The sequence below is a fragment of the Macrobrachium rosenbergii genome, chromosome 13 (genome assembly GCF_040412425.1).
Source record: "Macrobrachium rosenbergii isolate ZJJX-2024 chromosome 13, ASM4041242v1, whole genome shotgun sequence".
NCBI lineage: Eukaryota > Metazoa > Arthropoda > Malacostraca > Decapoda > Palaemonidae > Macrobrachium > Macrobrachium rosenbergii.
Window position 1 is genome coordinate 12,195,662 of NC_089753.1, and position 12,391 is coordinate 12,208,052.

The 12,391-nt window shown below is 43.6% G+C and overlaps 1 protein-coding gene across 2 annotated transcripts in view; it reads left to right on the plus strand.

The window, feature by feature from the left end:
* LOC136844907 (tyrosine-protein phosphatase 10D-like) overlaps nt 1-12,391 on the plus strand; it is a 273,677-nt gene that overhangs the window by 240,509 nt on the left and 20,777 nt on the right. For both annotated transcript variants that reach the window (XR_010855005.1, XM_067114230.1), the window contains exons 25-28: nt 2,277-2,405; nt 2,587-2,715; nt 2,930-3,078; nt 3,717-3,952. Coding sequence is in view for 1 of the 2 variants with exons in the window: in XM_067114230.1 (XP_066970331.1) it covers nt 2,277-2,405; nt 2,587-2,715; nt 2,930-3,078; nt 3,717-3,952 (643 nt within the window). In the remaining variant the exon portion in view is untranslated. The remainder of the gene's footprint in view (nt 1-2,276; nt 2,406-2,586; nt 2,716-2,929; nt 3,079-3,716; nt 3,953-12,391) is intronic.

A 12,391-nucleotide genomic window follows, 5' to 3' on the forward strand; every position in this document is an offset into this window, starting at 1 on the left:
AGACCAACTTACAATAGACCAACTTCTTTTCATCCATCTCTTTATTTCATCTGCTAGTTAAAAGAGTAAAAGAGAATGATAAAAGTATTGTTAGTAACGTTATACTCTTGCGTAAATGCGTACAGCCATACACAATCGAACAGGAAACTGTTATTTTGCTACTAATCGTATCGGATAACAACTGTTTTGCTTGTATTTCAACCATCGTACGGTCAAACAATTACTCTCGTTATGTTACAAATGACGTTACGTATTGTACAATAGGACTGATATATTTTTTACACTATACCCTTATTCGCTTTGGAGAAAAGATCGGCAAGGAAATATACTGCTTCAGTAACTTTAAGCTGCAAATTGTAGCTGAAGCTGAGAAAACAATGTTCAAGCTGCCAATGACTAAATTATTGTGCATCGGCAACATGCAAGAAACTCGACTGTAAATAAAATTGGAGAGAATGTATTTTAATCACAACTACTGGGCATGAAAGAATACAAATTACTGCCGTTTTCACGCCGATAAAAGATAAATACGTAAATCTCGCATTATGACGAAATCAAGAGAAAATAGCTAACGGAATCTTGATTTTTTTTTTTTACACAAAACAAACATGCCCCAAAACGGCCGGCCGTGATTCCCGCGAACGTCATATATTAACGGAAAAATAGCTAAATTAATTTCACAACGAAACATTTTTAAGTTATATTTCGACTTAAAACACTTCATATAACGAAAAATATCCGTGTCCCAAATAAATAAAGTATCTATATTCATTTACGCTAACTAGAAGCAAGAAAAGCGCTTTGAACTTAGTTAAATGCGGCGAAATAAACACCGCAATACCGATTCCCAAAACAAAACATTGATCGCAATTTATAATACAATTGGAAACAATATAGTAAAGCATAACTTTTTAAAAGATCCAAGAAAAAGATGCACATTTGTTATGTTGACGTTTGTATAATACTGTTAATATGTGAATAGAGTTCAGTGTAATGTAGGCTAGGCTACCAGTTTGTTGATGCAGCGCACTGCGCCACGAAATCAAAGCGGCCGGCATTTAATGGAAAGTTAGCGCAGCGGCCCGGAAATTTGAAAATTAATGCGAAACATTGGAAATTACTCTAGCCGAAATTTGTGCCGGATTACTGATTGTTCCGGACTACTGATTGCCGGATTAGTGATGGTCAACATGTATATTATTATAACAGAATTATTATTTACGTAAATTTACCGAGATCGGAGATGCAGTAGCTTTTTGGAGGTATAAATGTTTTTTCTAACATTTCTTTGCACTTTTCTTTGCAAAATTACAATTATAACTGACATCATATCATATATGATAAGAACTAAAACCAACAGCAATCCATGGGTATATTTATGGGCAAATAAATAGACGTCATGGGAGAGAGAGGGGCAACGCGTCCCCCATTAAGTCAAGAACAATACTGATCTCCCTGAGATGCCCACTGATTGAGCTGAGCTGAATTCTAAAGTTGCCACCATTCATTTATGGGCCATTGAAGTGATGGAAACTCTTTACAGCTCGATACAGCCAAATTGTATGGTGCGTAATATTAATACTCCTCAGAGGGCGATCCGTCCACCACCCAAAACCTATTTTAGATCCTCTCATGAGGGGATCTGTCCACTAAGGGTTAAATGTCAGCAAGATATGAAACGGAAGCTTCTAAGAGCCTACTGTATAGGTATGTTTGAATACTGATGAAGGCTGTCATAATACAGTACTCATTTTGGTTAGTGCAGTCCTGAGAATCTAGACCAGCCAAGCATATCTGTATCAAGTTGTGATTTTGCCTTTAAAGGACTTTGTTATGAATGTACATATATTGGCATTTATAGGAAATACCATATTTCCTATAGGTTCATTTTCATTGCACGTTAATGTTAGAAACTACCTCATAACTCAGCTACATGTTATTTACATTGTTTCTGTCTATGATTCTTTCTGATGACTACAGAATTTCAGATTATCACAGCATAGTGTGTAATTTATTTTACCTGTTATTTGCGGTAGAATAAGACACGTTATTGTTGAAGACATTTGTAGGCACTTTTTCAGTAAAGCCCTTGGTGGCATGATTAGCAACGTAGTATATAGTAAGAAAGTTTGATCAAATTGCTGTACTAACAGGATTACTGGATTAAAAAGATGCTGGACTGATACTATATTTGTTACATATATGTAAGTATGTTTATAAGAGTTTACTGCTGTGCTTAATATTTTGAATTGTCTTCAAACATTTCCTTTTTCCAGGGCTACAATTCTCCCCGTGAATTTGTTGTTACTCAAGGTCCATTGCCTTCAACTTGTGATGACTTCTGGAGAATGTGTTGGGAAAGTAATTCACGTGCCATTATAATGCTGACACAGTGTATAGAGAGGGTAATCAAATTTGTTGTTTTTGATTTCACAATAATTTATTGTAGACTAAGGTCTTAACATGATTGTTGGATGATCATTTTGATAGCAGCAGCAATACAACCAATCTGTTTATTGCTTTGTAATAAATTATCCTGGAATTCTCCCATATGCATGTTTTATCACTACTATATTTCATTTTTAGGGAAGAGAAAGGTGTCACCACTATTGGCCCTATGATAGGAGGCCTATATATTATGGTGATATAAGAGTTGCTATTGTCAAAGAACAACAGTTTCCAGATTGGAATATTTCTGAGTTTAATGTTTCCAAGGTAAGCAGTTATACACTTTACACCCTAAAAGAATATCAGCAATATAACTGTTAATACTGTAATATCAAGATAAGTCTTTAGAATACAAAGTAATGACATTTTTAATAATTCCAAGAGATATGTCTTTAGGATCCATCAAATTATATTTTTTGTTAGGGTTTTTTTTCTTGGTTTGTAGTGTGGATTTTTGTATTTTATATCTTTTCCTGACCAGGGTGACGTTTGTCGAATAGTCCGTCACTTCCATTTCACAACATGGCCTGATTTTGGAGTTCCAGATCCTCCTCACACTTTAGTAAGCTTTGTTCGAGAATTTAGACAACTTGTGGGACCAGACCAAAAGCCAATTATTGTGCACTGCAGGTAAGTTATGCAACCGAACCTTTTATTTCTAACCCTAAAATACAATGTTGGAAATATACTTTGCCACCTCTAACCCAGGGTTTTGCATCTAAGTAGCAGCAAGGTGCTCCAGTGAAATTTGAATTAGCCATTAGTAATCTTTTCAGGCTTTGGCATAGAATCCTCCATTCTGTTATCACTAGTTACCCGAGAGAGAGTGTGTGCAGTGGAATTAAGAGACTAGATATCTTGTTAAATGTTTAGAAAGAGGGTTTGTAGCTCAAAAATTTTATTGATATGAAGTGTGTTTATAAGACTATTTTCCTTTTTCTGTAGTAATTACTAATTACTGTACTGTAAATAAGAAAAATAAGAAAAACTAAAATTTCCAAAAACTGTAGAAGAGAACAAAACTTGCAGTCAAAAACATTTTAAAGAATTAAGAGGCTGAGTAAATCTAGGGAGGCCAGAAATTACCTGACATGAACATATGTCTGTTCTGTAATCTACTTGATGTGTAGGGGTAGAAACTCTCCATATACCATTGTAAAAATGTTGTAATTAAGTTATTGATATTATTCAGTTGGAAAAAATTTTTTTTTTCTTTTGCAGTGCTGGAGTTGGTCGGTCTGGCTATATTTTTTTTTTTTCTTTTGCAGTGCTGGAGTTGGTCGGTCTGGCACTTTTATAGCTATAGACAAACTGCTATTCACTATGGAAATATCAGATGAAGTAGATATATTTGGAATAGTGTATAACATGAGAAGAGAACGTGTGTCCATGGTACAAGCAGAGCAACAATATATTTGCATTCACCAGTGTGTATTAGCTGTATTGCATCAAAGAGATAAAGAATATTCACCAAAAGAAATTCATGATAATCCGGGTTTTGACGGTAAGTTTTTTGTTTTGCTTTTTGTAATCTTTATTGTTAAAAAGTCTGTGAAGTGTATATGCTGGCCAGATTATATGTTCCTCTTGGACATGTTTATACTTTGCACAGTTTTCAATCAGATTAGATTCTTCAACGTACTGGCTGCAGAATTCATGCTTCTCATGTATGTTTGTAATTATGGTAAATTGAATACTTTATTGAAACTAGGACTGCACACACACCAGAGCAAAATACTGTAATATTTTTATCTGAAATATGTAAAAATTGCCAAGGTTATTGTACATCATTGCATTTCATAAATCTGGCAAGAAATTAGCTACTTTTTATGAGAGTGATACCCAAAATAACTTGTGCTGTTCTGACAGTTTATCAGCCAGTGCCTAAAAATGCAGTTTCTCCCATCTGAAAAAAGATTGATTAGAAGACAGATCATGTCACTGCAATAAGTAACCTTTGGAATATACAGTTGACAACCAGAGTTTCGTGTTTGCAAACTAGGGGGACTTGCTGGCATATTTCAGTGAAGAAATGCATAATTGGATTACTTTTATCCCCTATTATATGCCTTTATTTGTACATGGTATGGCCAGTTGGAGGTACCATTTATAGTAATATCTTGCGTGTATGTTATTGATTATTCTTTGCAACATCCCTTCAGTTTCAGCTGGATTGCTTTCAGCTTCTCACTTTTCATCCGTTCCCTTCAGTCTTGAAAAATGTCTGCCCAATTCTCCACTTTTACCTTCCTCCAATTTTCACCTCTTGTGTAAGAAATTTTTCACACAAGCCCAATAAGAACTTATAAAAGGGATTTTGACAAAGGAAAATCTATTTCTGAGGGAGGACCTGTGTCACCCGGTGAAATGTCCCTTGAGCACACATTTCTAGGTATAAATATTGCTAAATATACCAGAGAAAGAAAGCCAACGGGAATGCTGAGGTTACTACCCTCAGAGCGATCACCTATTATGTAACAGGTGTCGGTATAGAGTAGGGTGAGTGAATTTGTCCACTACCACAGGACCTAACTCTGTAGAATGTCCCGATGTCATAACCCCAGGTACGAGAAGAGCCGTTCCAGTGGCAACTCACCCGGCCTGTACCTGACGACCTGAGCGCCACCTACCCTCATTCCAGGTTACCACCCACATAACTAGCTTGGTATGCCTACTAGGGGGGGGAAATTGAATAACCTGGGAGGGTCACCGGGTGACACAGGTCCTCCCTCAGAAATAGATTTTTCCTTTGTCAAAATCCCTTTTCTGAGCTTCGGACCTGTGTCAGCCGGTGAAATTGTACCAGAGAATCATACCAAGCAAGGTGAAAGATTATAAGTGACAAATAAAAGGTAGAGATAAATAAAGGCACCGTTACTTAAGCCTAATTTAATTATCTCAGCAGTAGAGAAATATAAGTTAAACATTAAACTTAAGACTAAGAATCTTTGTGGACAAAACAAGGTTCTGAACAGATAGTATCAAAACTTAAGGTAACCATAAAACATAGACAATTAACAGTACTCAAAACTTAAGACTAACACAAAGAAAATTTACAAATCCACTTAAACCTAACACTGCAAAACAGGTACAATTATATATACATAAACTAGGGCCAGGATGTGAAGCATGCGTGGCCCAGGAGAAGATGGCAGGGAAAGCAAATGAGGCAGGCAGGCGGGAGGGGAATGGGGGAAAGACTAACTAGGAGGGAGGGATAATACTCCCTGCAGCCACTGTAGGGAACTTCAGAGCTTCCAGTGATTTAAGATAGTGGCGCTTAAACACTGATGGAGATTTCCAACCCGTATACTTTTTTAGGTCATCAAAATTCATATTGTAGAAATAGTTTGTGGAGGTTGCCACTGCCCGGATATCATGTACCTTCGGTACTGAATCTGGGTTAGCTTGTTTAATGAAATATAAAATCTGTTGTCTGATAGCTTTTAAGGAAAGTGTCCCACCTTTTTCCCCTGATAAAAAGAGGACCAGACAAAACCTGAGAAGTTCTCCTTAAGTAAGCCCTCAGTGTAGTGACTGGGCACAAGGATGGATCCTGTGGAAGAGGAACAACCTTCCAAGGAGACCACCTATCCTGAGGGTCTTCATTCTTTGCTAGGAAACTTTGGTCTGGGGAAAGAAGAACTTCTCCTGACGGGAGGAAATCTACATGATTAACACCTCTAGAGAGAGCGGACAGTTCCGATATCCTAGCACCTGAAGCTAAGCTAATTAGGAACAACGTCTTCCTTAACAGACTCAAATATGAACAGTTATCATTATCAGTTTCTGATGCTAGTTCCAAAACATCGTTAAGAAACCAAGAAACCGTGTGAGGATGGGTTGCTGGTCTCAGACGAGCACATGCCTTTGGGATTGATGAAAAGTATGAGTCTGTTAGGTCAATGTTGAAGCCATGCAAAAACACTTTCTTCAAGGCTGACTTAGCTGTGGTAATTGTAGCTGCAGCTAGACCTTTTTCAAACAATGACCTAAAGAAAGAGATTGCCAAATTCGCGGTCATAACCTGAGCTTCAGAATGTTTAAGGAAAGATGCCAGTTTTTTAACTGCTGAATCGTACTGCCTGAGAGTAGATTCTCTTTTATCTGATTCCAAGAACAGAGTGTTAACTGGGTCTATATCCGCCCCTCTCTGAGCGTCGAATTTCATAAAGTCCACAAAGCCAGGGCATTCAGAATTCTTGAGGAAGCTGACACAGTCCGCGTTTGTACTACTTGTGTCAGTTTGGGTCTGGGTAACAGATGACACTTGAATTTCAGCTCCAGCAGAAGAGGGTACCAGCTGCTCTTTGGCCAATTGGGAGCTACCAGAGCCACCTGCCCCTTGAAAGACCTGAGTTTGTGCAGCACTTTCAGCAGCAGGTTTACCGGGGAACAGGTAGATCCTCTGCCACTTTGTTCTAGTCTAATGTCATTGCATCTGTGGCATGAGCTTGAGGGTCCAGGTTGGGGGCCACATAACAAGGAAGTTTGTGGTTGTTCTCCGTGGCAAACAAGTCTACCTGGAGACCTGGAACCTGAAGGCAAATCCAATCGAACGAGGCTCTGTCCAGAGACCACTCCGACTCCAGCGGAGTTGACCTGGACAGAGAGTCCGCAATGACATTCCGGACCCCTGCAAGATGAGTGGCTGATAGGTGCCACTTGTCCTTTTCCGCCAGAGAGAAGATGGCTATCAACAGTTGATTGATACGACTCGACTTGGAGCCTCCCCTGTTTATACAGTGTACCACCACTGCACTGTCCAAAACCAGCCTGATATGGATCTGTTTGGGAGGGCGAAGCCTTTTCAGAGTCAGAAACACTGCCATTGCTTCCAGGATGTTGATATGGAACTGGTGGAACATTGTGGACCATGTTCCTTGTACTTTTTTGTCTTGAAAATATCCTCCCCAGCCGCTTAATGAAGCATCTGTGTGAATTACTAGTGATGGAGGAGGAAATTGAAGGGGCACCGATTTTGACAGACCCTTGACTGTTGACCACGGCCGGAGTCTTTTTCTCAAAACTGGAGGGACCAGAGACACCTTGTCCCTGAGTTTGATATTGGCTCGTCTCCGCCACACTCTGTTTATGTCTTTCAGTTTTGCCTTCAGCAGCAGATCTGTGACAGATGCGAACTGAAGAGAACCCAGGATCCTCTCCTGAGTCCTGCGAGAAGCTTTCCTGCACTTGAGGAACTGCCTGGTAGCCTTGGCTATCTCTCTCCTTTTGGCTGGCGGAAGAGAAAGTCTGTGTGAGTCTAGGTCCCACTGGATACCTAGCCACTGAAACCGAGCCTCCGGAGTTAGACGGGATTTCTCCCTGTTTATCTGAAAGCCTAGGGACTCCAGAAACTCGATCACTATGGCTGTAGCTCTCCGGCATTCCCCGACGGTGGATGCCCAGATTATCCAGTCGTCTAGGTATGCGGCTAGCATGATCCCCCGGGACCATAACTGCTGTACTACTGTCTCTGCCAGCTTGGTGAATATTCGGGATGCTATGTTGAGCCCGAATGGCATGACTCTGAATGCATAAGCTTGCCTTCCCAGCCTGAATCCTAGGTAAGGAGAGAAGTTTCTCGCAATCGGGACGTGATAGTATACGTCTGAAAGATCTATAGACGTGGTGACGGCTCCACGAGGAAGTAGAGTCCGTACCTGAGAGATTGTAAGCATGCGAAATTTGTCACATTGTGTGTAAAGGTTGAGACGAGACAGATCCAAGATTACTCTTTGTTGAGTGGAGCCTTTTTTGGGGACGCTGAACAGTCTGCCTTGGAATTTCAGGTGCCTCACTTTCTTTATGGCCCGTTTTGGAGTAGTTCCTTTGCGAAGTCCATGGGGCTTGTGAAGGGGGTTGATGGAACCTGACCGAGGTGGTGGGTCCTTGACCCAACTCCAACCCAGTCCCTTGGAGACTATACTGTGGGCCAACGGGCTGAAGGTCCACTGATTCCGAAACAGGTAAAGCCTCCCGCCTACCTGAATCTTCTCATTGGGAAGGGGAAGGTTTACTTCCTCTGCCCCAGCCGCCTCTTCCCCGGGAGAGGGACCGCAATGCAGCCTTGCCTCTGAAGGCAGCCCTTGCTCTGCTTCCCCTTGCACTTTTATTGAAGCCATGAAAAGAACCATGGCTTTCATAGGATGGATTGTACGCCGGAGACGTCACAAAGGTGGGGGAGGCAAGGGAATGCTGTGCCGGCTGCACCAGCACAAACTGTTGGGGTTGGGCCTTTGAGGTGGAAGGCTGACCGACCGGTGAGACTGGTACAGCCTGAACTACGGTTGGGGTTTGTGGCCTCCTAAACTTCTTATACCTTTTCCCTGACCTGCCATGGGAACCGGAGGACTCGGAGATTTTACGTTTGGCGGGAATACCCCACCGGGAACGGAGGCTCTGGTTGGCCCTGGTTGCTTCCGCCAGGACATTGTTCACCTCATCCTCGGGGAATAAATTAGCCCCCCAAATCGAGCTTTTCATCAGTTTATTAGGCTCGTGCCTAATAGTGGCGTCCGCAAAAATATGTTTGCGACAGTTCGTCCTTGCCACTGTAAAGTCAAACAGGTCTGCTTGGAATCCCACCAGCAGAGATTTAGTTAAGACCTGGAAAAAGGGTTCATCTGAATACAGCACAGATGTTGCCTCTGCCATGCACAAGGAGTTCATTGCACGGCTCAGCCGACACCTAGCGTCGAACTCCGGCTTCAGGAGGGCCTCCGGAATTTTGGGAAGCTGCTCACTGAAAAGAGTGGACGCACAGTCTGTGTCCAGCTTGCCCACCGTAAAGGTGGACGGAACTTCGTTCCAGAATTCGGAGTCACCGGGGAGGACCAAAGAGGTGGGATCGGTCTCCTGGAGCTGCGGCATCGACTTGCCCTCCATGCATGCCTGAACAGTTGCCTGAGCCACTTTCGACATGCAAGGAGTTGCGATCCTATCCCCCAAAGAAAACATTGTAAAATTTCCTTTGAAGGGGGTCAACTTTGTGTTTTCTGCTTCCCACTCCGCAAGGGTGTGAAGCAGAGCCGATTGAGCCTGATCCCTAGGAAAGATGACTGTCTCCTTAGGGACCTTATCTGTTCTCACCCAAGCTTCCTCTGTCAATCTAGCGAAGCCTGGGTAGGGGGGAAGCAGACCTGGAGGGAAGAACTCCAACTCCTGAAGTCTGCGCGTCCCTAGGCCCTCAATGGTTAAAGTATCCTCGTGCTGGGGAGCATGAAGAGCCAAGCGCCAAGGGTTCCCCTTATCGAAAGGAGGAAGGGCGGAGGCGTCCGGAATGGTGAAGGACGGACCTGACCTACCGGAGCTCACGAGCCCGGAGATCTTGGTCTCCTGGCTCTGCAGCTTTTCCAATACTGTCTTCCACCTCTCGTCCATCTGCTTGTTGATTGTATCAAGCAGCACGCTTGCCAATTCTTGGAAATTGGAAGCAGGTTGACGAGGGGGGCTGGCTTTGGCTGCCCTTGCTCTCGACCCCTTTACAGAGGGAGTGTCACTAGCAACGGAAGCCGCCGGGCTAGAAGCCCGTGACTTCCCCGGGGGAAAGGGAGTTGCCTTGCGGGAGGAAGAGGACTTATATCCCTTACCTTTCAGTGACTTTTTTTACCTTGGGGATGGTCGATGTCGACCTATCCCCAAGGTAGGAGGACTTCTGGAAACCCTGGGAAGAAGATACAGAGGATGAAGGGGAATTAAAAAGGGAGTCCGCTCCCCCTGCCTCACTTACCTCCCTACCTACCTCCTGGTCCGGTTCCACATTCATGGGCTCCAGGTCCAAGTTAATGGCCGCCACTTCTGCTGACACTTCCGCTGCTATGACACCCTGGGAGGGCTGCGTCGCTTCCCGGATATGTTCGATCAAAGGGGCTGCCACTTCTGCTGGGACAGTCGCAGCGAACCAGGCGCCGGGGAAGAGGAGGGTACAGATGGCCTCCGACAGAACATATGGCCTCCCCGACGGGACGTTCCTCCCAAAGCCAGCCACCCAACTCCTAAGGGTGGCCAAGGAAGCGTTGCGAGAAGCTTGATTGGCCTGAAAATAACAAGGACTAAGTAACTGCACACCAAGGACTTAAAATATATATAAGGGATATAACAAAAACCTTATAAACTATCAAATAAGTCAAGGAACCAGGTAAACTAAAGGCCGTAACTTTAGGCTTACCGACTCGTCCTGGAACTGCTCAAACAAAGCGTAGCACACTTCACATCCATCCGGGTGCCAAACGATCAAGTCTCCCACCCTGACTGCGCAGCCGGAGTGGGAGCGGCAGACAACATGGCCGCAGGGCTGGTGCAGCACTGCGGTGCACCCGGACTCCTGGCAGCGTACCATCTGTATGGATAAACTGTATATGAGTATGCTTAACTGAAGGCACGCCGGAGTAAATCCGGCGGAGATAGGGGCCTTATGCTTGAGCAGATAACAGGTCATGCAATTAGCAGATTAGTCCTACCGGAGTAGTCCGGTGAAGCAAAACAAATATATTATTCATGGCAAATAAGTTAAGGAACGCCGGAGTTAAACCGACGGAAATAATATATACCTTAACCTAAAATCATGCAACATGACAGAGTAAGTTAAGTGACGCCGGATATAATCCGACGTGAATGATATATATACCTTAACCTAAAGTCATGCACACTTAGAATTAAATATAAATTGCCATAGGTGCCGGAGACCGGCAGAAAATTCGCTGGTTAAATAAATGGAATAGCAGTTTTTTAAATGCTGGACATGTCATTCCAGTACTGAGACCCCGGAAACCCCGCCACTGGTTACTATGTAGGGGCAGAGTGGTTCACTATTAGAGCAGTTCTCGTATGTCCATGGGAGAACAAAGTGAGTAAAGCCAACCTACTAAAACCAAAGACCAACGGAGTGGAAAAGGCTAGCGGCAACGCGGGTACCGACGGAGTCAGCTAGGGTTGTGTAGGCCTTGAAAGTGTCCGGAGTTCCGCGAACCAATGAGGAAGCGAACAAACGAAACACTAGCAAGGTGTGTGACGTTAAAACAGATACCAGGAGGGTGGATAACCTCTGATTGGAGACCTGTCTAGGTCCCCCCCCCTAGAGAGTGACGGCCCCGAGAGGACGACGCTCCACACACGGGGAGGGATAACACATCACCTGCTATACAGGGGAAAGGTGGGGGAGTAACGACATGGCTGTGTCACAATACTAAGGTCGACTGAGTGGGGGAAACCACCAGACACTGGCCTCAACCCCCTTACTGGGTGTTGAAATGTACCGAGCCTCCCCCCCCACAGGGGGAAGAAGACACTTGCCAGAAGTTACGAAAAGAGGTTAGGCTAAGCACAGTGGATTACTGCAACCAAACTCCCATCTTTTCCCTGAAGACGAAGCCTATAAAGGGAAAAAAGGGAGAGAGTGGAGGAAGGGGAGGTAGGGGGGAACTGTGAAGGGGAGATAATTTTTGTTCAGAAGGCCAACCGAGGACCGACATGTAGGGCACAGGGCTATGCATTGCGAATCACTTTTCTCCCTTCATTAGAGGGGGAGTAGGATTAACAGAGAATCCAAGCATACCCCAAAACATACGGAACAGCGGATGGAACAACGAACATGGCGCTCCCTTCACCGGCCCACACCTCCTTCCACGACTCAAGCGACAAAGTCGGGAGAGAAGGGAGCAGAGTTAATGAGCGAAGCTAACCTACGTAGCCTAACCCACCGATTAAGACGAGAGGGTCAGGCTAGTACCACAAAACACAAAAATATACTGCTAAAATTTAACCAACAACAATACATCAATACATAAACAAGTCAAAATTATAAAATAATAAACGCTTGTGCTAGGGGTATGTTCTACCCGAGCGAAGCGAACAGGAAGTGGGCAACCAAAATGGCCGCTCCTGACGCCAAGCTAAGGTAATATTAATCCATAAATATCCATGTCATCCATTGTATCACAAT